This window comes from Chlorella variabilis (assembly GCF_000147415.1).
Source record: "Chlorella variabilis unplaced genomic scaffold CHLNCscaffold_12, whole genome shotgun sequence".
In the NCBI taxonomy this organism is placed as follows: domain Eukaryota; kingdom Viridiplantae; phylum Chlorophyta; class Trebouxiophyceae; order Chlorellales; family Chlorellaceae; genus Chlorella; species Chlorella variabilis.
The window spans coordinates 422932-448622 of NW_005435076.1; the positions used below are offsets into that span (position 1 = coordinate 422932).

General features: G+C 67.8%; 8 protein-coding genes across 8 annotated transcripts; 3 read left to right on the forward strand and 5 right to left on the reverse strand.

Annotated features, from left to right (window-relative positions):
- Window positions 1-845: 845 nt before the first annotated feature.
- Window positions 846-3599, reverse strand: CHLNCDRAFT_134759 (hypothetical protein; the record flags this gene model as incomplete). The annotated part of the gene is made up of 7 exons (XM_005847013.1): window positions 846-887; window positions 1038-1472; window positions 1639-1935; window positions 2095-2213; window positions 2340-2497; window positions 2679-3188; window positions 3577-3599. The coding sequence occupies 7 exons, from the start codon at window positions 3597-3599 to the stop codon at window positions 846-848; spliced, it is 1584 nt and encodes a 527-aa protein (XP_005847075.1).
- Window positions 3600-3641: 42 nt separating this feature from the next.
- On the forward strand, window positions 3642-5521 carry CHLNCDRAFT_134760 (hypothetical protein; the record flags this gene model as incomplete). The annotated part of the gene is made up of 5 exons (XM_005846834.1): window positions 3642-3669; window positions 3877-4068; window positions 4229-4581; window positions 4796-4873; window positions 5009-5521. The coding sequence occupies 5 exons, from the start codon at window positions 3642-3644 to the stop codon at window positions 5519-5521; spliced, it is 1164 nt and encodes a 387-aa protein (XP_005846896.1).
- Window positions 5522-5552: 31 nt separating this feature from the next.
- Window positions 5553-9876, reverse strand: CHLNCDRAFT_35761 (hypothetical protein). The gene is made up of 15 exons (XM_005847014.1): window positions 9817-9876; window positions 9540-9682; window positions 9377-9408; window positions 9165-9245; window positions 8993-9056; window positions 8788-8875; window positions 8355-8588; window positions 8135-8234; window positions 7486-7769; window positions 7164-7307; window positions 6869-6991; window positions 6554-6715; window positions 6304-6406; window positions 6096-6196; window positions 5553-5949 (listed from the first exon to the last, which is right to left on the reverse strand). The coding sequence occupies exons 2-15, from the start codon at window positions 9574-9576 to the stop codon at window positions 5787-5789; spliced, it is 1716 nt and encodes a 571-aa protein (XP_005847076.1). The 5' UTR covers window positions 9577-9682; window positions 9817-9876; the 3' UTR covers window positions 5553-5786.
- Window positions 9877-10457: 581 nt separating this feature from the next.
- CHLNCDRAFT_134762 (hypothetical protein) lies at window positions 10458-12510 on the forward strand (the record flags this gene model as incomplete). The annotated part of the gene is made up of 7 exons (XM_005846835.1): window positions 10458-10606; window positions 10707-10806; window positions 10982-11209; window positions 11353-11617; window positions 11724-11844; window positions 12001-12139; window positions 12295-12510. 7 exons carry the CDS (start codon window positions 10458-10460, stop codon window positions 12508-12510), a joined length of 1218 nt encoding a protein of 405 aa, XP_005846897.1.
- A 1166-nt stretch (window positions 12511-13676) lies between these two features.
- CHLNCDRAFT_24352 (hypothetical protein) lies at window positions 13677-16177 on the reverse strand (the record flags this gene model as incomplete). Its single annotated transcript, XM_005847015.1, has 7 exons — window positions 13677-13965; window positions 14162-14260; window positions 14401-14639; window positions 14782-14920; window positions 15195-15376; window positions 15515-15706; window positions 15842-16177. 7 exons carry the CDS (start codon window positions 16175-16177, stop codon window positions 13677-13679), a joined length of 1476 nt encoding a protein of 491 aa, XP_005847077.1.
- Window positions 16178-16199: 22 nt separating this feature from the next.
- CHLNCDRAFT_35765 (hypothetical protein) lies at window positions 16200-19166 on the reverse strand. Its single transcript, XM_005847016.1, has 9 exons — window positions 18883-19166; window positions 18658-18722; window positions 18362-18571; window positions 17889-18271; window positions 17621-17823; window positions 17324-17523; window positions 17177-17214; window positions 16734-17062; window positions 16200-16625 (listed from the first exon to the last, which is right to left on the reverse strand). The coding sequence occupies exons 1-9, from the start codon at window positions 19133-19135 to the stop codon at window positions 16390-16392; spliced, it is 1917 nt and encodes a 638-aa protein (XP_005847078.1). The 5' UTR covers window positions 19136-19166; the 3' UTR covers window positions 16200-16389.
- Window positions 19167-19313: 147 nt separating this feature from the next.
- Window positions 19314-23115, reverse strand: CHLNCDRAFT_134765 (hypothetical protein; the record flags this gene model as incomplete). Its single annotated transcript, XM_005847017.1, has 10 exons — window positions 19314-19829; window positions 19979-20480; window positions 20683-20834; window positions 21047-21211; window positions 21380-21507; window positions 21663-21901; window positions 22138-22468; window positions 22573-22669; window positions 22811-22875; window positions 23058-23115. The coding sequence occupies 10 exons, from the start codon at window positions 23113-23115 to the stop codon at window positions 19314-19316; spliced, it is 2253 nt and encodes a 750-aa protein (XP_005847079.1).
- Window positions 23116-23594: 479 nt separating this feature from the next.
- Window positions 23595-25568, forward strand: CHLNCDRAFT_134766 (hypothetical protein; the record flags this gene model as incomplete). Its single annotated transcript, XM_005846836.1, has 5 exons — window positions 23595-23882; window positions 24002-24336; window positions 24471-24641; window positions 24780-25209; window positions 25317-25568. 5 exons carry the CDS (start codon window positions 23595-23597, stop codon window positions 25566-25568), a joined length of 1476 nt encoding a protein of 491 aa, XP_005846898.1.
- Between the last annotated feature and the right edge of the window lie 123 nt (window positions 25569-25691).

Here is a 25691-nt window from a genome sequence, read left to right on the forward strand (position 1 = left end):
TTTGGGCACTGGGGCGAAAAACGCACGGGAGGGCTGTCCAGCTGTCCAAATCTTCTGCACCAGCGGCGTCAGCCAGAGCTTGCCCTCCCAGAGGCCTGGGGTGTGCGAAGAAGGTGGCTTTGGGTGTGCAGAAGAAAGAAGGTGGCTCGAGGTGGGGGAGAAAAGAAAGAAGGTACACGTGGCTCTCCAAGATACAATTGTGCTGTGAGGGCAAACAAAGTGAAACAAACACTCGGCGGGTTGTGATCCTGCTGATGAATGCGTGGTAAATGCCGCATGCAATGGCAATGGCAACTGCGCGCTACACAAAAGGCCAGTGGCGTAGGAATGAAGGGTGGGGAGAAGGGATCCGCTCTTGCAAGCATCCACAGAATGCCAACTTTGTGGGGAAAGCGGAGGGGAACGATGTGCATTGGTTAGCACAAGAACAAGCAAGCAGGCGAGAGATCAGAGTGGGGACAGGGAATCGCAGACCTTGCAGCCAGGGGGGCACTTGGAGATGACAGGGCGCAGACGGGCCACGAGCAGGTGCTGTTGTTCCGAGGCAGCAAAAGCAAGGGCAGAGAGAGATTGGCACATGGGACCACTTCGCCAATCATTGAATTGCAATTTATTGTATCCATCCCCAGTGCTTAGCACTTGGGTAGAGGTGGGAGGGTCGTTCGTTGTCCGGTTGGTTTGGCTGTGCAGCGGTGTTGGGGCATATCATGTCGCTGCTCGCCGGCTTGCAGACGGGGCGTTCGTTGGGTGTCGGGGGCGCCCTCATGTGGGTCCCCCGTATTGGCAGGGTTTGGGTTCATCAGCGGTGCATAGTTCATCACCCGGGCATGGCTGGCGCTGCGCCATCAGATGCCCTCGTACTCCTTGGCGGTCCTCTCAAAGTCCACCTGCGCCAAGGGAAGGGGAGGGCGCAGGTGAGAAGACGGCAGGGCCAAGCGCACGAGCTCAAAACCCACAACAACTGATCCCTTGGGCTAAGCGCGGCCTGGCCTGCCCATCACGCACACACACACACACACACACACACACACACACACCTGGAGGTGCGGCAGGGCCTGGCCCAGGGCCACCAGCGCGGCCACAGAGGGCGTGCGCCACTCGGGGCCGTCGGCGGCGTCGGCGGCGGGCATGGGCATGGGCATGCCCAGGCCGCAGGCGGCGTGCTTGCCGCAGCAGAAGAGCGCGAGGCGGGGCATGCGGGCCAGGGTGGCGTGCACGTCGTGCAGGCTCAGCTCCAGCCCCAGGTTGCCGCTTAGGTCCAGCACCTCGAGGGCGGCGGCGGCGCCCAGCACCGGCGGCACCATGGCCACGCGGTTGGCAGACAGGATGAGCGTCTCCAGGCGCAGCAGGTAGGCGCCCGCGGGCAGCCAGGCCAGGGCGTTGCAGGAGAGGTCGAGGTGGCGCAGGGAGGGCAGCGCCGCCACGGCGGGGGGCAGCGTGCACAGCATGTTCGCCTCCAGGCTCAGGTGCTCCTGCAGGGCAGGAGTGAAGTGCAGGGGTTGGAGGGGGTGAGGGCTGGGGTGCGAGGTAACGTAGCTGGCTTGTCGGCGGGCACGCAACAGGGGACAGCACACAGCGATGCCGACGCGCGGCGTTGGGTTGGCAGGCACGGCAGCCGCCCGGGCAGCAGCAACTCACCAGGCTGCTCAGCCGGCTGAACTGGGCGGGCAGCGCTGGCTGTGCGCAGCCGCCGCTCAGCCCGCACTTGACGACCTCCAGACGGCACAGCCCGCTGAGCTGGCACACCGCGGGCGGCAGCACGCCGCCGGGCAGCCTGCACCGCGCCAGGCGCAGCTCGGCCAGGGCGGGGAGGCAGGCGGGGCCAGGGGTGGCGGGGGCTGGCAGGGTGGCCGACCCTCGCAGGTCCAGGTCCAGGCGGGTCAGCTGCTGGCAGGCCCAGAGGTCGGGAGGCAGCGACTCCACTCGGCTCTCCACCTGCACACCGCGCCAGGCCAGGCAGCAACGCGGTCAGCACAGGCCAGACAGGCAGGCACCAGCCACCACGGCTTTTCGCGATGCCGGCCCGCAGGCACTCGCTGTGAATAGTCGGGCAGCGGGGGCGGCACACACAGGCGGTGCGGGGCGCCGCCGCACCTGGAGCTCCTCCAGCGCCGTGAGGCGAGGCAGGCCGGGGCCCAGCGCCAGACACTCGCTGAGGGAGCCCGGCGCCATGATCAGCACAGAGCGCAGGCGGCTGAGCTCCGCCAGGGCGCCTGCAGGAGCGGGAGGCGGGGCGGGCGGCAAGTTGAAGCAGCAAAGCATGTGCTCAAGGTGCAGTCACCACGGCTTAGGGCAACCTCAAAGCAACGGCTCGTCAGCGAATGCCGCGCGCTGCGCACCTGGCTGGAACTCAAACTGCGTGGGCTGGGAGGGCTGTAGGTAGAGGTGCAGCTCCTCCAGTGCGCTCAGCTGCGCCAGCTGACGGTGGCTGTCGCCCGGAAGCGCAGCAGTCACCGTCAGCGACAGCAGCCGCAGGCGAGGCAGGCCGGCCAGCGTGCTGCAGGGAGGCGGGCGGAGGCAACGTGGGCTGCTGAAGCAGAGTCGCAGGGCGATGGGGCTCCCCAGGTGTGCCAGTCCCCACACAACCCTCGCGCACAGCCCTGACCTCATGCCACACAACCCCAAACTGCAGCTGTCCCAGCCCTCGCTCTGCCCACGCACCCCTCCACAACCCCCACCTGAGCATCAGCTCCGGCGCGCCCTCCCTCAGCGTCAGCTCCTCCAGCCCGCTGAACGCGGGCAGCAGCAGGTGCGCCCCACAGGCGGCCGCCGCCGGCAGGTCGAGCGAGCGCAGCGAGGGGAAGCGGTGCAGGTGCGCCAGGCAGTCATCTGGCGCGCCCTGCCCCAGGTACACTGCCTGCAGCTTGGGCGACATGAGCTGCAGCACCGAGGCCATGCGCAGCTGCACGCCCTCGCTGTGTAGCCACAGGCGGCGCGTGGCACGTCCGCGCTGCGTCAGCAGGCGCAGCAGCAGCGCGCGGTCATCGGGGGGGCTGCACTGGCTGCCCAGCTGCGCCTCCAGGTGGTGGAGGTTGAGGTTGAGGGTGGCGTGCAGCAGGGTGGACGTGTTGAAGACGCGGCGCCAGCGGCGGTTGACCAGGGTCAGTGCGGCGCTGTCGCAAACACCGTCGGGGCCGGTGGAAGAGGTGGCGCAGCAGGCGTCGGGGTTGGCCACCCGCTGCCTCTCACTGCACACAGCAGCGCAAACCGTGGTGACCGGCACATTCAGGCAAGTGCAGGAGGGAAGCGACAAGGGTGAGGGCAAGTTGGTGGGCGCGCTACGAGAGGCGGGCTCACCCCTGGAGGGCGGCGAAGACAGCCTCAAGGAGCTCATCACCCAGTAAGCCTTCTATTAGGCATGCAGGAGCCTGTTGGCGGCATTCGGGCGGCATCATCGTTGCCAGGGTGCAGCCATGCGCTCGGTGCTTGGGAAACTCGTGGCAAACCGAGAGCACCCGGGTTATTCTGGGAGGGGTTCACACACTCTCTCGGTTCTGGCCACGATTCATCAACGATTGAGGGGATCCCCCCGAGATCGCTGGCACCAAATGGTGCGCAGCACACGAAGCACAGCACGTGCTGCGCTGCAGCGTCCTCATCATTGCGCTCTCTAGGCCCGATTTTCCAGAGGGGAAGCAGCCATGTCGGCCATCACCGTTGAGGCGCACAGTGAGTTACCGATCGATGCCCGGGCGGCTGATCACCTGCCCCCACTGTGTCCTTAATGCCGCCCCAAAGAGGTCCCGGGCATCTCACCACGCGCCGCCGCACCGGAACCCTTTGTGCCGCCACCGCCGCCGCCGCCCACCGGAACCCGCCGCTCCAGCCGCCGCTTCAGCGGCCACCCCAACCCGGCCCCCGCCCTTCTGCTCGCAGGGAAGCGCTTCAGCGTCAAGGCCGCGCCCATGCAGCCGCTGTCGGCGGTAGTGGCCGAGGTGCTCGGCCAGCTCAAGCTGCCAGATGTGCGCCCCGAGGAGTGCCGCCTGGTGCTCAAGGGCAAGGCGCTCGACCTGTCCACGCCCGTGCGCTTTGCCAACATCGGACGCGACAAGCTGGAGCTGCACACGGGTGAGGGTTGCGGGGCTGCAGCCATACGTTGTGTGAGCCCGTGGGAGGCCGCGCTTGCTGGCATCGCGAGCGGCGGCGGCAGCGGCATGCTCGTGCCCCCACCGCCTCGCCCGTGCCCGCATTCCACACCTCTCACCATCAATGCACGGTGCCTGTGCAGGGCGCGAGCAAGTGCTGGGGGTGCAGGAGGCGCCACAGCCCGTGGCTGCAGTGGCTCCTGCCGCACAGCAGCCACCTGCGGCAGCAGCAGCCCAACCCATTGCGCCCTCGGCATCAGCAGCGGCGGCAAGCCAGGCGCCTCCAGCGGCAGCCCCAGCCGCAGCAGCGCCAGCAGCGATGGAAGAGCCCAGCAGCAGCAGCGCCGCCGCCGCCGCCGCCGCCTTGCACCCTTCAGTTGAAGTGTTTGGCCAGCGGGTGTGGGTGTTCACTCGCGCCGCCGAGCAGCAGGCGGAGAGCAGCGCGGCAGGAGCTGGGCCTCAGGACGTGGATGACGCCTTCTTCGAGTTCACAGAGGTGAGTGGAGTGTGTGTGTGGGTGGTGGGTGGTGGTGTGTGGGGGGGGGCAGGCAGCAGGTGCCGCCTGCGGGGGACACGGCACGCAGCCCTATGTGCACGGCTCCCCGGCGCATGCATTGCTGCCATTTCAGCCCCGACTGGCCTGCCCGGCGCCCCGACTGTGGTGCCGCTCCAGTCCATGCATGTGCTTGGCACGCCTCATCGACCCGCAGATGGACTTGCGGCGAGTGATGGCCAGCCAGGTGTCGCAGCGTGCCAAGCAGGAGGGCGGCCACCTGATGACGGCGGCGGTGGGCACCCGCTGCTCACCTGCCTTGAGCTGCATGCATGCAACCGCAGGGCCCTGTGCTGCCCAGCATGTGGCAGCCTGCCAGCCCCTCGGCAGCCCGCATGTCCCGTGCCCCGTCCCACCCACCGGTGTGCAGATGCGGGAGAAGGAGGAGCGGCGGCGCGCCGAGAGCCACGGCGCTGTGCCCATCCGACTACTGCTGCCGGACGGCCAGCACTGCCTGCAGACCGCGCTGCCCGCCACCGCGCCGCTGCGGTCGGTGCTGGCGCTGGCGCGGGCGGCGATGACCGAGGAGGCTGCGGCTGCGGCCTACCTCTTCACCACCCCGCCCAGGACCGTGCTCAAGGATCTGTCGGCGAGCCTGTATGCTGCAAAGATGGTGCCCGCAGCCAAGGTGCACGTGGGCATTGATGTCAGCAAGGTGCCAGCTGGCGGCCAGCTCATCAAGCCCGAGGTGCTGGCGCTGGTGGAGCAGCCGCCGGAGCGTGCCGCAGTCATGCACGCCAACAAGCCTGCCCAGCAGCAGGCGGCGGCGGGAGCCGCATCCAGAAGCGGGCTGGCGGCAGCGAGCGGGGCGGCTGCCACGCCGGCCAGGGCAGGTGGCACCGGGGCCAAGGGAGTCCCTAAATGGCTCAAGATTGGCAAGTGATTGTCTCCTGCTGCCTTGTTTTTGCTCATGTGCCTGGCTGTGTAAAATTAGCTTGCCAGTTGGCGCTTGTATCTCTGTGCTCTATGCATCAGTCTATGCATCATGGACCAACGGAACATAAGTACAGCAAGGAAAGGTGAGCAGTACAGGTAGCGCTGAGAGAGGTCAGTGGTCGGAAAGCGATCAACTGTGAGGAGCCAACCACAGGAAAAATGTCATCAAATAACGAGCTGGGGGCTTGTGCAAGGTCGAAAGTGGGCTGGGGCTACTGCTGCCCCGCCGCCAGCAGGCCCTCCTTGTCGCTGCTGCGCAGAGTGCGCTGCTCAAAGTTGCCGCTGCCGTCAAACTCCACGATGACCGAGTGGTGCTCCCGCAGCGCAGGGCGGTGGCCAATCGACAGCATCGTGATGCCGGCGCGCACGCATTCGCTGCAGCAGCGGCAGGGGCACCACATGGGGTCATGGTTGAGATGGTGCAGCAGCCGCAGCAGCCAACGCACCCCCGCCTCTTTTCAGCATCTTGCCCCCTCTCACACACCACTCACCCCCACCCACCACCCCCACCGCACCCACACCTGTACAGCTTCTGCTCGCCATCTGCGCTCACTGCGCTGGTGCACTCATCCAGGATGGCATAGCGCGGGCGGTGGAAGAGCAGGCGCGCCATGGCCAGCCGCTGCAGGACAGGAACACCAGGGGTCAGCCCCACCCTGCAGCCTGCCTGTGCATGCGGGACGGTGGAACTGCTGCCGAGCACCTCGGGCACAGTGGCAGCCCCCGCACCTGCTTCTCGCCGCCGCTCAGCGTCTCGTTCCAGGGCTGCACTTGGTTCCACCCCCTCCCCCTGATCAGCAAGTAGTCCAGCTCCACCGCCTCCAGGCACTCGCTGCACAGCCACACACACACCAGCTCGTCAGGGTCAGCGCCATTCCAGTTTGCTCTTCACCCATCAATAGAGCTGCCCAGCGCCGGGCAGCACCAGCGTGCCAGACGCGGGGCGGGCAGCGCAGGGCGGGCAGGCGGGCGGGCGCACCACAGCCGCTCCTCCAGCTCCTCCTCCCCCAGCTGCAGCGACTTCATCCACGGCTCCACCCGCGCCCTGCTCCTGCCAGACGCCGTGTCCCACACCGCCTGCGGCGGCTCCGGGTACAGCAGCTGGTCCCGCAGCGTGCCAGACACAAGGTACGGCCGCTGGCTGCGGGGCGGGCAAGCGGCGCAGGGGCAGGGGCGGGTCAGGGCCTGCCACGAAGTGCAGCGAGCGGCAGGTGGTGGCGGTGGCAGGCGTGGGCAATGGGCCAGGCGTGGTGGGCTGGCAGGCGCCCGGCACCACCGCCCCCGCCGCGCTCACCTCAGGTAGAAGAGCTCTCCCTTGGGCGGCAGCGTCACCTCCCCTGCCTGCAGCGGCCACAGGCCCGCCGCCACCCGGAACAGGCTGCTCTTGCCGCACCCGTTGGGTCCCATGATCAGCACGCTGCAGGTGGCGAGTGGCAGGCAGACGGGGAGGGAGGGTGTCGAGATGGCGCACGGCAGGCAGGACCGTGACTTACGGCGCCTCTCAGCACCGGCCTGCCTTGGCTGCTCCACTCGTTACACTCTCTGCACGACTGCACACCGCCCACCCAGGCCACCCCCGGTCGGCTCACCTGCGCCCGGGCACCACCTCAAACGACAGCTCCCGCACCAGCAGGTTGCCGTCTGGCGAGGACAGGTACACGCGCCTGAACTTGACCGTGTCGCCCTCCAGCCGCTGAGGCTCCGGCAGCGGCTCCAGCACGCCCGCAGAGGAGCTGGCCGCCAGCAGCGCGCCGCTGGAGCTGATGTTGCTGCAGCAGGCAGGGCGGCGCGCGACGGCAGTTTGCTCAGTCCCCACGCAGCGCCTGCCAGCCTGCCAAGCAACCTCGCAGCCAGCCAGCCTGCCAAGCAACCTTGCCGCCAGCCAGGCGCAGCCGCAGCCGTGGCTCCCACTCCCTCCCGGCCCACCGCAGGTAGAGGCGCGTGACGGTGCTGTCCTCGTCGGCGCTGGCCAGCCCCCGGATGCGCTCCAGCAGCTCGCTGACGCGCGACGTGTGCCCCGCCAGCCCCGTCACACGCTTGTACACCAGCACCAGGTCGCCGATGGCGCGCGACGTGCTGCCCAGCAGGCGCATGGCGGAGATGTAGTCCTGCGGGGGAGGCGGGGAGGTGGGGTGCCGGGGGTGGGGCGGCCTAGCTGGGCGGCTGGGGCGAGGCGAGACGAGCGGGTGTGGCGGCTGCCAGCCTGGAGTGTGGCGGGTGGGGTGGCCACCTGAGATGGCTCCATGAAGCCCCGCAAGGGCCCCCACAAGCACAGCACAGCCCTAAAATGCGTGTGGCAGGCCAGCCACCGAACATGGGCCAGCCCAGGCGACAAGCGCCGCCCGCCCACCTGCGTCTTCTCGCCCTGGCTGACGTCGCGGTACCGCACAGCGCTGCTGAAGTACAGCGGGGCGGCATAGATGATGAGGGCAATGGCTGTGGCGCCGTACTGCGGGCCAGGCAAGCAGGCAGGGGAGGAGCACAGGTCGGAATCATGGACGCGTGAGCAACAGCATCAAGCAGCGGGCTGGGAGGGATCTGGCTCTGGCCTTGCCTTGACGAAGAAGCCGTCCAGGCTCTGCTGCACAAACTGCTGGAAGGCGGAGAGCCTGGAGTGGTGCAGCAGGCGGTACAGGTGCTGGTTCAGGATCATCTGCTCGCTCATGCCGGCCGGAGGGTCGTTGAACTGCAGCATCGGGGAGGCGGGGTGGGGGTGGGCAGCCAGCCAGGCAGGCGGGTCGAGTGGGGGCAGGGCCAGCGGGATCAGCCGCTGCAGGCACGTGCACCGCCCGCGCCAACTCACCGCCACCTCCTCCGCATTGGCCACCAGCCGCTGGTGCGCCGCCCTGAAGGCGCCGCCCAGCGCCGTCTCCTGGGCCGTCATCAGCGCCAGCGGGGGGCTGGTGGCGCGCAGCACCTGGCTGATGACCAGGTAGTAGCCGTACAGGGCGGCCTGCCGCTGGTAGCCCATCACGCGGGACAGCGCCCGCGTGAACAGCACCACATCCAGCAGCCTGCAGGGGGTCGCGGCGGCGGGGTGGTGGGGCGTGGAAGGGGATCAGCCGATGGAGGTCGATGGTGGGTGGCCAGGGGTGCGGAACCCACGGATGCAGGAGCCTGGCCAAGACCGCGGCACACCAGCAGGGTGCTGAACAGGCGGTGATGCAGCCTGTGAACTCCCCCACACCCACCCACTGCCCGCGCATCACTCACGGCTTGAAGGTGTAACTGTACAGCTCCGACACCGTGTGGGCAAACTTCTCCACATCCTCGGTAATGCGCTGGTCAGCATGTGTCAGACCTGGCAGGGAGGCACAGGTGGACACGCGGGTGCTCAGAGCTGCTGCTTGCGTGGCAACAAGGGCAGCGGGCGGCTCGGGGGCGGCGGCTGCACGCTGCGGGCAGCCAAGTGGCGCACCTCCCAGCGTGCTTGCCGCGTAGTAGGCGCGGTGATTCGTGTAGTGCTCGTGCAGGACGTGCGTCTGCAATGGGACAGGCATCCAGCCGAGGTGGCATCAGAGCATAGCTGGTCTGGCAGCGGCGAGCCCGCTGCCGCGTGGATGCAGGGCAGGGCTGCTGCACACGCTCACCAGGCGGCGCTGGAAGGACAGTTTGATCCTCTTCTGCATGTACTTGAGCCCACTGTTCACCAGGGCCGCAGGCACCGACACCTGAAGCCAGGGTCAGGCAGCGAGGGTACCGCGCAAGTGAGCTTGGCCAAGGCCGGCCACCCATCTGCGCCGGCCACCCAACTGCCACAAACTGCCAATGGGTCGGAGCCCGCCGCTCCACCTCCGCTCACCCCCACGAATGTGGCCAGCACGCGGGTCAGACCTGCAGGGGCAGCGGTGCGGAGCTGCTGTGTGCAGCCATGGCAGCGTGCGGCAACATCTGCCTCCCTGCTGCTCACCATACGGCTGCACCCACTGCGCTTCCCATACAGCCATCCACCCACCCACACTCACGCTGCGTGTTCTGCTGGATGATCCACCTGCCCCCCATGCCCTCCAGCCGGCTGATGTACTCGGTGAGGAGGGAGCGCAGCAGCAGCAGCAAGCCCTGCCCATACACCAGCCCCGCCTCGAAGCAGAATGGGGATGGCACACAGCTGCACAGGCGAGGGCAGAGTGCGGTGGCGCCGAGCAGGGAGAGGGCCCAAGCATCTCGCATGCTGGCTGAGCAGCCCCCAAGCCCACAATGCAGTCCAAGGAGGCCGACCCACAGCCAGCACGCCAGGCTCACATCTTGAGGATGGAGAGCAGGCGGCGTGCAAACACAGCGTCCACCGCGACCTTGGGTGCCGGCGGCCGCTTGCTGTGCGCCGACAGCCCCTCGCAGATGCCCTGCTGCTCCTTGCGTGCGGCCCTGAGCTGCGCCTGCAGCTGGCGCAACGACGCCGCACCACCCGCCAGCACGAGAATCTGCAAGCGGCGGCGGCGGCGCACTGACCTGGCCGTTGGCACTCAGCACTCGCAGGGCTGCGGACCCTAAGCGCCGCCGGATCGCAGGTCACCCGGCAGCAGCTGTGAGCCCTTGGAACAGGGCGATTGTTTGGTTGTTGCCGTGAAATGCACCGATAGGCGACCATAAGCTCCCACGCACCGCGATGGCTCGCTTTTGCTTGGGCTTGAGCTGCAGCAGCAGTTCAAGCGGAGGAGCGCCGCCCATCGTTCAAAGAGCTCCGCAACGCCCAGCGCTCAGGATGTGCTCTCAAATGCCGAGCGTGGATTCCTGAATGCGCGGGGAATGCGCTCCGACATCAAACTCGTGGGCAGCCAGGTGGCAGGGCGCCACAGCAGAATTCGGTACAGGCAAGATCGATCCATCTGAGTCTGTAGACGTCGTTCATAATTGTCAACATCTCGATCCCAGCAACAGGCGCAATGGTGTTCACTGACAGCGACGAGGACGAGCCGCCGCCGCCGCAACTCAAGCAGCCCCCTCCCGGCCTGAGGAATGAGGACATACCTGCGCTCTTCTGGCAAGTGGTGATGACCGGGTGCCGCATGCACGACCTTCTTGCCATTGCCATGTTGCCTCGCTCTCCTGTTTCGCCTCTGTTGCTGCTACAGCGCGCGCTGCAGCACCAAGGGAAGGGTATGGGGACGAACGCAACCCTACTGCTGCCGCAGGGATGAGTTGCCCGAGGACATGGGCGACCACCCTGACGCCGCCGCCCTCAAGGCCATTATGGCAGACACAACTCCTGAGGAGTCGGCGGAGGGCTTCAAGGTGGGCTGGGGAGGGGCTGGGAAGGGTCGATGCAAAGTTTGTCTTGGCAATCTTGGCTTGCAGAGGCAGGGCGCAATCGGGCATCGACCAGTGCGGCACTGGTACCGTGAGCGGTGCACTTCGGCATTTCCTGCCTGGCCCCTTCATTACCACGCCTTCGTGCCCTCGCCCGCAGAACCTGGGCAACGACGCGCTCAAGGCGGGGCTGCGGCACAAGAAGAAGTTTTACCTGCGGCAGGCCATCGAGCAGTATGGCAAGGGGCTGGAGGTGCAGTGCAGCGACGCCGCCCTCAACTCAATCCTGTGCAGCAACCGCGCCCACGTCAACCTGCTGCTGGGCAACCTGCGCAACGCATACCAGGACGGGCTGGCGGCGCTGCGCCACAACGACAAGAACATCAAGGTGGGCGGGTTCGATGGTTTAGAATATGTGCAGCAGGGCAAAGGCTGTGTGCCAGGGAGCAGGGATCAGCCTGCGTGGTGGCCTCCTAGGCTCTCCTGCCTCTGCATGCCTGCTGCTCTCACCCACCCTGTCTGGGCCTGCAGGCTTTCTACCGTGCTGCCAAGGGGGCGCTGGGGTTGCGCAAGTACGACCGCTGCATAGAGCTGTGTGAGCAGGGGCTGCGCCTGGAGCCTGACAATCGGGAGCTGAAAGACATCAGCCAGAGGGCGGCAGTAGAGAAGGATGCCCAGGTGCAGCGGGACGATGCGGAGCAGCAGCGGCAAGCACGCATACGCTCGCCGGCGCGGCAGCTCGCATCGACGGTGCTGGCGCGAGGGTGGCGGGTCGGCAGGCCGCAGTTCACCATCGGTGAGAGCGCCAACGTGCCTGTGTGCGGCTGTTGGTGCGATAGGGATAGCATCCTCGACCAATGGCCAGTTCTCGAGCTTCTGCCCTGTCTTGCCTCACACTGCAGGTGACCGCCGGCCCTCTGTGGATGAGGATGGGCTGGTGCACTGGCCAGCGCTCTTCTTCTACCCCGAGGCCGCCATGCAGCACGATGTGGTGGACGATGTGTGCGAGGAGGACACGTTTAGGTGCGCACGGTCTGCTGCATGCCCACACACGTTGCATGGGCGTGTGGCCCGCCTGAACCAGGTTGACGTGCTTGGGTTGGTGCCGCGAAGATTGCCCTGATCCTTGACGCTGCCCGGTGCGCCATGCCGCCTTTGCTGCCCGGGCATGGCTTGCAGGGACCACCTGGACTTGATGTTTGGGCCCGAGGCGCCGCCGCTGGAGTGGGATGCGCGGGGGGAGTATAGCCGGGATGCGATCGAGGTCTACTACCTCTCCCACGCCGCCACGCCGCTTACAAAGCAGCAGCTGGCAGAGGTGTGTGTGGGTGTGCATGCGTGGAGGGTGTAGGCTGCTGGCTGGTGGGCAGGGCAGCTGCACGCTGTGCAGCCCACTTCGGGCGTCTCAACAATGCTGCCGGTGCAGCTGCATGTTTGCTGAACCTGGCGGCTGCCCTTATCTTGACTATGCAGGTGTACTTTGGCGGGTGGCCAGAGGTGTCAGAGGAGGGGCCACAGCGGTATGGGCCCAACGCTGCGGGCTGGGTGCGCGTGAGCGAGGGGTGGACCCTGCGTGATGCTCTGGCGAGGGAGGACCACATCATCCCTGGCATCCCGGCCTTCTTTGTGCTGGCCAAGGGCTCCGACTTCAGGCAGCGCTTCCTGGACGGCGACATCCCGCTGCTGTGACCTACGCAGCCAACACACTGACTGACCGTGGCATGTGACCTTGACTCTTGACCCACACAGCCGGCACCTCCCCTGCTCTGCCGCTGCATGCTTGCTTTGTGTTCTCTCTGGTTCATCGCCTGTGCTGTAACATTTATTGCATTCCTTGGGCGCCACGCAGCATGATGCTGGGTGGTGTATTTGTCTGATCTAATCAATGCTGCGGGCGCGAGCTGAAAGGAAGAAGGGGCCGGCAATGAACAGGTGCACCGCGGTGCCGCCGCCGCTTTCGCGCGCTGTGGGGGTAGCTAGGCATCGCATGGGTCTGCTTGCTCACCGATCGGCATCGCCTTCTTATTGCTATTGCTGACTGCAAGTTGCACACAGCGCCACAGCCCGCACCACGACGCGACGATGCAGCGCTTTCGGCGCAGCCTGGTGGATGGCCTCTTTACCCTGAGGTCCGCAGCTCAAAGGGTTTGCAGCAGCGGCGGGCTTGCCACTCTGCAGCCCCATGCCGCTGGTCGGGCTGTGGCGGAGCCTTGGGCAGCAGCATTCACGACCTGGGGCTCCTCAGCAGCGATGAGCAGCAGCTTAGGAGCGGCACTGGCGTCCAGCCGCGGCAGCCCGTTGGCAGCGACGGCGGCAGGCGGCGGAGCGGCGCCCTGCATGTCGCCGCGGCTTCGCGGGCCCTTGGGTTGGGCCCCTTTCAGCTCGTCCAGCCACCCCGTACCCACAAAATCTGACAAGGAACTCACCAAGCACCAGGCATTGAAGCGGCTGCTGAGGCCCAAGAATTCTGGCCGCAACCGGTTCAAGCTGAAGTGGCAGAAGCAGCTCCAGATCAAGGCAAGAGGCCCAGCAAAGAGTTTTCTTACACTAATGGCTGCTGCTGCTGCTGCCGCCGCCGCCAAGATCTCTGTCGCCCATCACTGATGTCCTGCTGGCACCTCCGTGTGTGCAGTGGAATGCGCAGCAGCGCAAGGCGAACGAAAAGGCAGCGCAGCAGCGGAGGCACGAGAAGCGGCTGGAGCTGTTCAAGCAGCGCAGCGAGTGGGCAGCAGAAGCAAAGCAGCAAGCTGCATGAAGTTGCTGGCCTGTACTTGACATGCCTTGCATCGTGTAAATGCACTGGTCCCTTACACAGTTGCAGGCGCTCAGCCCCTCAAGCCTCACGTCACAGCTGGTCACCGCTTCCGCCGCTGCTGGGTCCTCTTGCTGCCGCCTTGCTGTTGCTGCTGCTGCTGCTCCTCCTCCTCCACCGCCTCCCCCTCCTTCTTGGCAAAGACAGCCACAAAGAATCCGTCTGTGCCGTCTTCGTCAGCATCTACCCGCACCAGGCGCTCCGCGCCCGCCACCAGCCCCTCTACGCCGCGGCGGGGCCAGCCCGGGAAGGGCGCCTCCAGCCGGAACCCGCGCTGCGCCGCCTCTTCCAGCACCGCCGCCACCACGCCTTCGTTCTCCCGCGCGTGCACGCTGCAAGGGGCGAGGGTGCGCAGGCACGGATGGGGAGGTGTTGAGAGGGATGAGAAACGCCGTTGGCGCGGAGGCGGGCTGCAGGCAGCACACAGCTTTTTCATAAGCAGCAGCCAGCGCCTGCGCCGAGCCTCCTGCTCCCCTGCTGCCTGGATACACATTCTCCTAGGCACCCACCACCTCTACCGCGCCGCACCTGCAAGTGGAGTAGACCAGGCGGTGCAGCGCAGGGAAGCGCAGCGCGTGCAGGATGCAGGCGGCCTGGAACTGAGCCAGCGCCTCCACCCGCTTGTCGCTGTACTCGACGGCGGCCTGGCCTGCAGGGGCGGTGAGGCACGGGGCCCACACTGCATGCTCAGCTGCTGGGCTGCCTGGCCAGCCTCTTGCCGCAAGTCAGCGGAGGGGCTGCCAGCCTGCTGCTGGCAAGCAGGCGACGGCAGCCAGCCAGCACGCCCACCTTTGAGGCGGTCTGCCGAGGAGGGCAGCAGGTAGTCCATGCGGGAGAAGGCGGTGCCGCTGCCGCTGCAGGAGGGATCCAGCAGTACCGCCTGTACATGGCGGTACTGCGGCGCCTCGGGGTCCACCGCCAGGAAGTCGGCCAGCTGAGGGGAGATGATGGTGCCCCCCGTGGCGGCAACGATCGCCCGCAGCCGCTCCAGCCGCTTTGGGTCCTTCTGCGGCGGCGCCAGGTGGCAGTGGCGGCAGCGGCAGCACAAGAGAAAAACTGAGGGAGGGGAGCGGGTGGCGGGATCCACGTGCTGGGCTGCGCGGCGGGTTGCACGCCACGATGCTGCCGCCAGCAGGGCCGGCCCACACCTCAAACGCCACGATGCTGCCGCGGTTGGCCATCAGCGCCGCCAGGTGCGTGGTCTTGTTGCCCGGCGCCGCGCACGCGTCCACCAACGCCCACCCCGGCTGCGGCGCCAGCGCGTGGGCGGGCATGCAGGAGGCCTTGCTCTGCAGCACCAGAGCGCCGCTGGCCACCAGCGGGTGGTCGTGCAGGTCGGTGGCGGGAGGAAAGCGCAGCAGGTCTGGCAGCAGCCCATCCACCTCGGCCAGCCGGCCCTGTGGTGGGGAGAGAGGGTGGTGGTGGCTGGTGGTTGGTGACAGGGCAGAGCAATGCGGGTGCAGGGTGCCGGGCTGGAGTGGGGCAAGCGAGGGACAGGCTGGGCAGGTGAGGGGGGGAGGAAGGGAGGCACAGGCGTGCCCAACTCACCACTGCCGCCCACTTGCGGTGCTCCGGCGGAGGTGCCCGCAGCCAGTCCAGCGCCTCCTGGACGCTCATCTTGATAGTGTTGACGCGGGCGGTGCGCGGGTGGGGCGTGTGGGGCCCGGGGTGCGGCAGCAGCTCCGCCGCCGACTGCACCCCCGCCGCATCCAGCAGCTGCTGCAGCGCGTCCGCCAGGTCAGCCTGCAGCCAGAAGCGGTGCACACACACACGCGGGGATGGTGGGGGAGGCACACGCAGGCATGCAGGAAAAGAGTCCAGGATCCATAGAAGCCCGGTCCCACCACAGCCCATCACCACACACACACACACTGGTCCCACCTTGCGCTTCAGCACTGCGCGCTCAGCAGGCCCGGTGGGCCTTAGCCCCTCCCCAAACAGCACTTCGTAGGCCAGCACACAGGCCACCGCGTGTGTGAGCCCCTGCCCCTGCTCCACCAGCTGCGTGCGCTCCAGCAGCTGCTGCAGGATGGGCAGGTGCTTGAGCGCCTCGACTGTGACCGCATATGTGGCCTGCACCCAAGAGAGGGGTGGAGTGGGTGTGGAGGATGGGTTGGAAAATTCAGGCAAGAATGCCGACGGACAAGGGGCTACCGAGCAGGGTGGTAGGCAGCTAGCCAGCAGCGGGCCGCTGTGTCACGGCCGCACTTTTTTGGCGGTGATGTGTGGGGCCAGCGTCAGAGACTTGAGCGTGGCGCCGCCCCGCTTGCTGGCATCCGCCTCCAGCAGCCGCCTCACGGCAAAGGCCGCCTGGGAGTGCACGGCAGAGGTGGGGCGCAGCCCCTGTAGCTGCTGCTGCTGCTTGCGGGGGCCGCGCTCCTGCTGCCCGCCGCTGCTGCCGCCTGCCCTGTTGCCCTGCTGTTGGTGCGCCTGCGCGTTTCCATTCTGCGGCGCTGCCTTCTTCTGCTTCTTGCTGGGTCGCTGCTGCTCGTGCCGCTGCGCCCGCTCCCTGTTGAGGAGGGAGACGGGCTTGCGCTTCCCCATTGTGTCATGCGTGCATGCTTGTGCGCTCCACGTACAACAACGTCATGTTTGTCTTAGATCAACACAATGGCGCACTTGGCAAAGCTGACAATTGTGCTTGGCCTGTCGCCGCCAGATGGGCGGCGCCAGCGCCCTACCGCACTCCCAGCTGTGCCGCATTCTCACAAGGCTCCCATCGGCATCACCGACTGAGATTTGAGTTCACAGTCCAATCATGCGGCTGTCAGCGTAGGGCGGGTGAGGCCGTGCGCCTCAGGCTGCACCAGCTCGGCTGCCACCGCCGCCTCCAGCCGATCCGCCAGCGAGCGCGCCCCCTCCTGTCCGTAAGCCTCTGAATACCACTTACACTTAGGCTCTGTTCCGCTGGCGCGCACTGTGATGCGCGCATGGTCCAGGCTGTACGTGATCATCATGTCTCCCGGCTGCCACGGCAGCACCGCCCGCCCATCTACGGCGCAGAGGAGAGGAGATGGCAGGCACTTCATTGCTGCCGCTCCCTCCTCCGTGACACACAACCCATGCATCAGCCCATCCCACACACAGCCTGCTCACTCACCAGGCTGCTCGGTGTCTACTCCTGTGCCCAGATCCCGCACCGCCCGCACCGCGCAGCCGGCAATGGTGGCGGGGACCTGGGCGCGCAGCCGCTCAAACACAGCTGCACTCTTGCTGGCGGGGCTGGCAATGAAGTAGCCGGAGCGGTACTCATAGGTGCCGTACCGCCGCTGCAGCTGGTGCCAGTGCTGGGACAGGGTCTGGCCCTGGGCGTAGACGTCAGCCGCCAGCTCAGCGCACACCGCTGCCGCCGAAATGCCGTCCTTGTCGTGCTCGACCTGGCCCATCATGAAGCCGATTGCCTCCTCGAACGCAAACAGAACAGTCATCCTGCAGGCAGGTGTGCAGAGAGCCATGCTGCGTGGATGGTGGGATGCGCAGCACACACATGTGCTTGCCACCCCGTGGCTGGGTGTGCTGGCAGGCGGCAGGCAGCAGGCGCACCCCTGGGCCTCCAGCTTGAGCGCCTCATTGCCCAGCCACTTGAAACCTGCAGCAGAACCGTGCCAGCGCCATGAGCACAAGGCACAGTGCAGGCCCAGGAGGCTTCCCACATCGGGGTGCATGGATGCCAGCCCATGCACCGCCAACATGCAGCTTGCCTGTCAGCGTCTCCGCCCAATGGATGCCCTCCTTCCGCGCAATGGCCTCCAGCATGCGGCTGCTGACGGTGCTGGACAGCACAGCCAGCCGCTCCCCCGGCTGCCGCCCATACCGCTGCCGGTAGTTGCGCAGAACCCACTCGGCCAGCATCGCGCCTATCTCATTCCCCGTGAATGCCCGCCACTGACCTGCAAGGCAAGCAAGCGATCCGGCAGGGCAGTGGATGTCAACATCTGGCTGGGCACCAGTTTGCCAGTGGCTACAAGTCCACCTGGGCCAGCCCACCTGTCTGCTGGCCCCGCTCGGCCACCGCAAACCGGTCGGCATCGGGGTCGTTGGCAAACGCCAGCTGGGCGCCTGCCGCCTCTGCTGCCTGGAACGTCAGCAGCCAAGCACCCTCGCCCTCCTCGGGGTTGGGAAAGGACACTGCAGGGCAGCAAGGCGCACGGCGCGTCACAGCGTGGCGGCATTGGTTTAAAGCATTGGTGCTGCACACGCCGCTGGCTAGCAGGCGCGCTCCGCGCCTGTGCTGAAGTCCGGGTCAGGCTGGCACTGCTGCTGCACCAGGATGGGGGCCGGCAGCCCAAACTCCCGGAACGCTCGCAGCAGCCAGGGCGTGCCCACGCCGTGCAGCGCGGTGTAGGCTACCGCGGGCGCCGACGCATTGGCCTCGGCACCGCGGTACCATAGGTGCCGCCTCAGCTGGCTGTAGTACTCATCAGCCACCTGCTGCAGCGGATCCCGCACCAGGGGATGCCCATAGCTGATGCTCTCCAGCGGGGGCAGCTCCCACAGCCCCAGCTCCCGCTCTATTGCCGCCGCAATGCCGGCGTCGTGGGGCGGGATGATTTGGCAAGTGTTCGTCCAATAAACTTTGTATCCATTGTATTGCTTGGGATTGTGGCTGGCCGTCACCATGACCCCGCCGGCACAGCCCTGCAAGACACAACTCAAGTCCTTGATTGGAGAAGCTTTCCTGCGTCGCCGCTCAGCATGGCTCTGGAAAGCTAGGGCTCTACCGCTCACCAGCTGCTGCACGGCGGCGGGCACAAAGGGCGTGGGCACCAGCTCGCTGAACAGCCAGACGGGCACCCCCGCCGCCACAGCGCATGCCGCCGCAATCGTGGCAAACTCGCGGCTGTGGTGGCGCCCGTCAAAGCCGATGACGATGCCGCTCGCCTGCAGCCGCTGCGGCTCCTGCTCCCGCAGGTACCGCAGCAAACCTTGTGTCGTCTGCTGAATGGTGACGGCATTCATCCTGCGGCGCATGGGAAGTTTGGGAAGGTACAGGAACTTCTCGACTTGGCTTCGGCATTGACAACTAGCCAGCGGTTGGTTCCCTGCCTGTTGTATCCCGGCCCCATCAACCCTCGGAGCCCCGCGGTGCCTGCAGGCAGAATCGCAATGCACGAAATTGGAAGGTAAATTGAGGCAGTTGTATCGGTGACGGGACGTTGAGAGGCAACAGGAGGGAGGCGGGCGGCAACGGCGGTAACCATTGCTCTCTGCCTAGCTCTATCAACCAGGCTGAAGATGCACGAAGTCACCGAATTCAAGGCGCTGCCCAAGCATGTCCTCCAGCGTTACGGCATCGCCAGCCTCCACCAGCTGCTCTATCTGCCGCCGCGTTGCCGGGTCGCCATCCTGGGCCAACCAGTCCCTGGCCAGCTGGCCGAGCTGCTCCGGTAGCGCATGTGGCGAGACAAGCCGCGATCGCAACGATCTGAGCCGACGGCCAGGCCCTCTGCACGCAACAGCCGGCCGCCCCAGAGTGCAGGCGGCAAAAACGCGCGCCTGCATGGCTGCCAGGGCAGGGGAAGTTGTTGAAAGTTGGCACAGAACGGGCGCAATGTCCTGTAGCTCTGTCCATGTGCCGGGCGCACCACCTCAGGGCTCAGCATGGCGCAGCGTGGCCACCGCCACAGTGTAGCAGCTGTTACTGCATTACAGTTGTTGAGGCAACCAACTCAAGGCACAATCACTTGCGCGTCTTGGCCGCCGCAGCGCCCATGGCAGCAGCCAGCGCCGCGATTCCGCTGGGCGCCGGCGCCGTGGCGGTGCGCTCCTCGCCCGGCGGCAGCGCCCGCGCCGCCCCCACCGGCACCGGCGTGATGCGGCGCCCCGAGGCCGGGTGCCCGTCCCTGCTCTGCTCTGAGGGCGCTGGCAGCACGGGGTGCTGGCTGGCAGCGGCGCCAAACTGCTGGCTGACCGCCTGCTGGGCGGGGGTGGCTCGCAGGGGCGTGGGGGTGATGCGCTTGGCGCCCGCCTTGCCGCTCACCGCCGACTCTGCAGGCAGGCTGCTCTTGGCGGCAGAGGAGGGGGCGGGGGCGGGGCCCACAGGCTCCGCCGTGATGCGCCTGGGCGGCTTGGGGGCCCCAGCGCCGGCCACAGGCGCAGGCGCAGCAGGCGCGGTGCTGGCGCCTGCCCCCACAGCCTCTGGCACGATGCGGCGCGCACCCGGCGGCTCGCGGTAGCTGTTGGGCTCGGCGCCGCCCTGCAGCAGCGGCCCAGCAGTTATCAGCAGTGACAGGCAGCAGGGAGGAGGCTTGGCGGCGGCACACACGCCCCGGCACTGTCATTCAAAGGAGACACCTTGAGACAACTCGGCGAGCGCAGCCCTCTGCATGGCTGCTCCCGGCTCACTTGCTGCGAGTCTCCCACCACCGCAGGCGCGGGGCCCACAGCCTCCGGCACAATGCGCTTGGGCTTCTTGGCAGCAGGCTGCTGCCCTGCCGCCGGCGTGGCACCAGCGGCGCCGGCCGCCGCTGCCGCGGGAGCGGCGGCTGCCAGGGGCTCGGGCTGGATGCGCTTGCGGGCAGACGCTGGCTCTGCTGCCGCCGCCTGGGGGTGCCTCTGGGCCGGGGCAGCCCCTGCTGTGGGCACCGACTGCGCAGCTGCCACGGTGGCGGGAGTGGCAGCTGGTGGGGCCGGCTGCGCCACCGGGGTCAGCGCCAGCCTGGCAGCCTCGGGTGCTTGCGCTGCCGCCGGCTGGGCCGCGGCGCGGCCGGCCGCGGGTGTCGCCGCCGCCGCCGGCTTCAGCGGCTCTGCCCGCCGCTGCGCCGCCGCCACACGCTTGGCAATGTGTGGCGCCAGCTTGTCGGCTGCCAGAGGTGTGCCCAGCTCGCCCTCTTCAAAGGCCGCGATGCTGCACCGGGCAGGCAGGCCGCGGGCACATGTGGGGCACACACAGGACAGGTCAGCACGCATACAGGTGCAGGCAGCGGCATCGCACTGCTGCTGCTGCTGCGCATCTGCTGCTGCTGTAGGCAGTGCTGCTGAGCCCTCCCACGAAAGCCTGCAAGAAGAACGCGGGCAGGTGAGCAGGGTGCGGGCCAGCTGGCACCCACCTGCAGTAGCAGTCCCTGGAGGATACCGCCAGGTACTGCCCGTCGCTGGACCAGGCCAGGTCTGTGATGGAGTCGTAGTGCAGGTGGCCCAGCACCGCCAGCGGCAGCGTGCACAGCGTGTCGTACACCACCACGCTGTCCAGGGTGGCCACCTGCATGCGTGTGTGTGGTTCCATGTGGTTGTTGGGTGGGTGGTGGTTGTGTGGAGCAGCGGCCAGCGGGGCAGGGAAGAGGGGGCGTCAGCGCGGGTGGCACAGCACGTGGGCTGCGAGCGCCGCGCTCAGCTGGCCGCGGCAAGACCTCCAGGGCAGGCAGCACGCACAGCAAGCGCGGCAGCGGCATCAGGCCCCTCCCTCCTCCTCACCGCAAACACCATCTTGTAAGGCAGGTCAAAGGGGAGGGCGGCGTGCTGCGGCGGGCCAGCGGCACCAGCTGCCCATGCGTCCTCGCCCGCTGCGGCTGCCTGCTGGCCAGGCGCGGCCTCGCCACGCTCAAACAGCACGGGGCAGAAGCGCACGGCCGCAATGGGCTGCAGGCGCAGCACACAGCAGGCAAGACGGGGGTGGGGGGCCAGGTGGGAGGAGCGGTAGGCAGTGCGCGCTGACCAGGCGCGGGCAGGCATCTGCCATGCGCAGGTTCCCCTGCCGGGCGCGGCAGGCGGGCTGCCTGCGGACCACCAGGCCTAGCCCCACCCCACCTTGGTGTGTCCCGGCAGGTGCATCACCGGGGTGCCCCACTTGCCGCGGGCAAACACATAGGCGGTGTGCAGCTCCCGCCCCTCAGCCGCAGACTTGTAGATGCCGGCGGGCAGCACCAGCAGGGAGCCTGCGCAGCGCCAGGGCATGGGGTGCGGCGCGGCAGGCAGGAGCGGGGTGGAAAGGTGCCTGGCGGCGCGCCCACCCAGCTGCCCTAGTACTAGGGCACGGGTGGATGGCGAGCAGCTGGCGACGACGAGCAGGGTGCTGCACCCGGTCACCCACCGTCTGGCGACCAGGCGGGGCGGCGGAAGAAGGTGGGCACCCGCTCGTCGGCAAACAGCGGGTGGGTGGCGGGCTTGCCGCCGCCGCCGCCGCCGCCGTCGGCGCAGTCGCTGCCGGCCATGGCGCGCCTGCTGAGCGTGTGTGCGCAGTACAGGTCCCGAGCCGTCTCCCCCGCGGGCAGCAGGTACTGGCTGACCTTGTTCTTCCTGCCGCCCGCCGGCGGCTTCAGCGCATACACCCTGCGCCAGCGGGCAGGCCAGGCGGCGGCAGGGGCGTCAGGGGGAGCAGGCAGGGCAGGCAGAGCAGTGCAGTGCAACGCTGCTACAAGCCGCTACAAGCTTTAAGCCACCAGAGGGATCAGGCAAGACCCCCAGGGCTGCGGCGTCCCCAGCTTTATTGTCGGGCCATGTGTGGGGGGGGCGGGGCCGCCGCTGCTTGCCTGCAGGTTCGGTCCGCGCTCTGCGTGGCCAGGAACTGCTGGGCGGGGTCCCAGGCCAGCCCCTGCACAAAGTGCTTGTGGTTCTTGAAGCGCGCCGCCAGCTCGCCGCGCCGCTTGCCGGCCCAGGAGAAGAGGATGACCTCGCTGTCAATGGCACCAGAGGCGAGGGCGGAGGCGTCGGGCGCCCAGCTGAGGTCCATGACGTCCGACTGAGCCAGGTGGCCCTTGAGCGCCGCCGACCGCCGCCAGCTGGCCTCGCCCTCGTCGCCCTCCAGGTTGCCGCGGCGCGGCGTCGCCCCGCCGCACGCGCCTGCCGGCTCCCACACCAGCACCTCGCCGCCGTCGCCGCTGCTGGCCAGGTGGGCGCCTGCGGGTGCGGGGGAGGCCAGCGTTGAAGTGGGGGGTGTCAGCGGGGGTGGTGTCGCGCCCCGGCACCTCTCTCCGCCTTGCCGCACCCCCAGGGGCGCGCACCCGTGGGCGAGAAGCGCACACAGTTGACGGTGCTGAGGTGCGCCGTCAGGCTGGACACGTGGCGCACACACGCGTAGCCGTCGTCGCCTCGCTCGACCTGGACGGGGCAGTGGCGGCGGGTGGCGGCGGTGCCAATGCAGGGACGCGGGGCTGCAGCCAGCCCGCTGGCCTCGCCTCAGCTGCCGCCAGCTGCACCTAGCCACCTCGAACACCCGGCTGTCGGCGGCAGCCTGCTCACCTCCCAGACCTTGACCTCCTTGTCGGCGCCGCCGGTGACCAGCTGTCCATTGGGGTGGAAGTCCACTGCAGCAGGGAAAACAAAAGAGGGAGGGCAGTGCTTGTCCTCAGCTCAGCAGCAGTAGTTGCAGCCACTGCCGCTGCCAGTGCAATCGCCGCCTCCGCGCCGCCCAACAACCCCAGCGCTAGCCTCGGCACCAGCCGGCGGCCTCCCTAAACACCATCCATGCCAGGGGGTGGCCACGCACCGCTGTACACGGGCTCTTTCGAGTGCCACACCACTTGCAAGGTCTTGGCTTTCACCATGGCGCAGGAGGCGGCGTCCAATCGTATCCACCAATGGGATGCAGCGGCTCACGAGCCCTGCAAGCCCCCTACTCAGGCGGGGAGGCAGCGGCTGTTCAAATGGCACGGAGAACTTCCGATCGGGGAGCCCTTGCTCGGCCCTGAGGGTGCAATACGACGGGTGCGTGCAGAGACAGGGAAACGAGGCGTTCAAGCCCACGCCTGGATGTGGGCTGCCGTGCCAGCTCAGGCCAGGCACAGCAGGGAGATGTGCAAATGCAATTCCACAGCTGCCACCAGACCTCCAAGACAGCGGCAGGCGACGCTTTATTGCTCCCAGCAGAGCCTCGGACGCCTGCACGAGCCCCGCCGCCCAGCTGACGTCCAACCACCCTGCCACCGCCGTCGACCAAGTGGGGCCTACAACTTACGATTGTGCGTTCACCTTCGTGCGCTCCGGAACCTGCGACAGGAACGCTCGCTACCTGAACACTACACACATGGAGGTGGCGCCGTCAGAGGCAGCGCAGCTGGCACTGCCAGAGGCGCCGCTGCCTGCGCAGCCGCCTTCTCGCCCCGGCAGCGCTGCCTATGCAGAGAAGCTGGCCTCCAATCTTCACCGCCATGTGAAGCGGGTGCAGCAGCTGCAGGCTGCGGCGGCGGCGCGCGCCGCCAAGCAGCGAGAGCTGGAGCAGCGGCAGGCAGCGGCGGCGGCGCGTGCCGCCAAGCAGCGGGCGTTGGAGGAGCAGCAGGCGGCTGCCAACAACAAGAAGAAGTACAGGACAGAGGTGCGGCGGGCTGGTTGTGGTGGCACAGTGTGCGCTTGGCGAGATACAGGTGGAAGTCTCACTGTTTGCTGTGCCGGTTCTTGCTGGTCACACCTACTCACACACCACCGCCCCCGCAGATGCGGCGCCAGGAGAAGCTGGCCGCAGCGCAGGCGCGGGATGAGCAGGCGCGGCGCCAGGCTGCTGCACGGCTGGAGCAGGGTGCCGCGCGCGGCGCGGCGGTGGCGGCGGAGCGGCAGGAGGTGGCTGTGCTGGCGCGGGTCAAGCATGAGCGGCGGGAGGCGGCTCGGCGGCTGGCGCAGTCCCGTGCGGAGCAGGAGGCGGCGGAGCGTGCCGCTTTCTACCTGCAGCGCCAGCAGCAGAAGGAGGCGGAGCTGCGGCAGCGGAATGAGGAGCTGGCGGAGCTGCGGGCGCTGAAGCAGCGGGAGCGCCGACTGGCCGCCCTGCACGCCAAGTGCGCTGGTTTGTGGGGGTGGAGGGGGCGCACAGCGAGCTTGCTTGGAGGCCGGGCTGCCGCCCACATGGTAATGCCCGCCTGCAATGCGTGCCAAGCTGTCGTGTGCTGCCTGATGCCCCCCGGTGTCGCAGGCACCGCATGGAGCTGGCGGCGCAGCGGCAGGAGGCGGCCAGGGACGAGCTGAGCCGCAGGCTGGATGCCAAGCAGCGGCGGGTGTCGGCAATGGAGGGGGAGCGGGCGGCCATGATGCGGGCGCTGGAGGACATGCGGCGCGACATACGGCAGCAGGAGGATGCGCTCAAGTGAGCCGGAGGTGCCGCTGCCACACGCCAGGCGACTTGCATGGCTGCAGGGCTGAAGCATCCCATGGTTGCCCGTGTACCGTCAGCGCCCCCACCCAGCCTACAACCGATGGCGCCACCCCGCGGGCTGCCCTGCAGGGAGGCGCTGCGGCACATGGAGCGGGGTGGGTGTGCGCCGGTGCAGGAGCTGGACGGCCTGCAGCGCCAGCTGGGCGAGCTGCTGCAGAGCCCGGCCACACGGCCTCCCAGCAGCCGCGGCAGCACCCGGCAGGGCGCCCGCCCGTCGTCAAGAGGGCGCACGGCTGGTGTGGGCACAGGCGGGGCAGCCCCGCAGCGGGGCAGCAGGGATGCCGTGGCTGAGCAGGTGGCAGAGGCATCGGCAAGGGGCTGCTCAACACTCAGCAGCAGCGCGGCAGTCGACAGCATTGGCTCGCCGCGCATTCCTGCGGTGCATGCGGTGCAGCCACCCGCAGAGGCTGGCGGCGACAGGCATGACGAGGCGGGCAGCGGCTCAGACAGCCAGCAGCTCAGCAGCCGCGCCTCTGTTGCACACCCTGCAGATGCCCAGGTGTGGGGTGCCCGCCTAGCTTCATTCATTGATGTGCATGACAGTCTGCCTCCAGCGCTGCCCTCCCACCGTCCTGCCCCTCGCCGTGTGCTGCCGCATCGGTGCAGGCGCGCTGCACGGTTGATGGGGTTGAGGAGCAGGGGCGACCGGCGCAGCAGGCCCCGCCGCTGGCGCCGCCCGTGGCACGGGAGAAGCTGCAGCAGATCCTGCAGGCCGAGCTGGCGCGCGAGGCGGAGCGTGCGGTGGTGCTGCGGGGGGTGGCTGATGAAGCGGACCGCCGCCGCCTGGTGCACTTCTTCGAAATGGAGCGGGCGAACGCCATGAGCCTGATGCAGCGCCTCCAGCAGCAGATGCAGTAGTGCGCCGGCCAGCTTGCTGCACTGATCGCGTTGGCGACTAGCGGCGCGGCGGCATGATGAGCAGGTGGCGGAAATTGTTGACCTTGGCAGTGCATTTGCTTCTTCACGCATTCCTATCGGCTG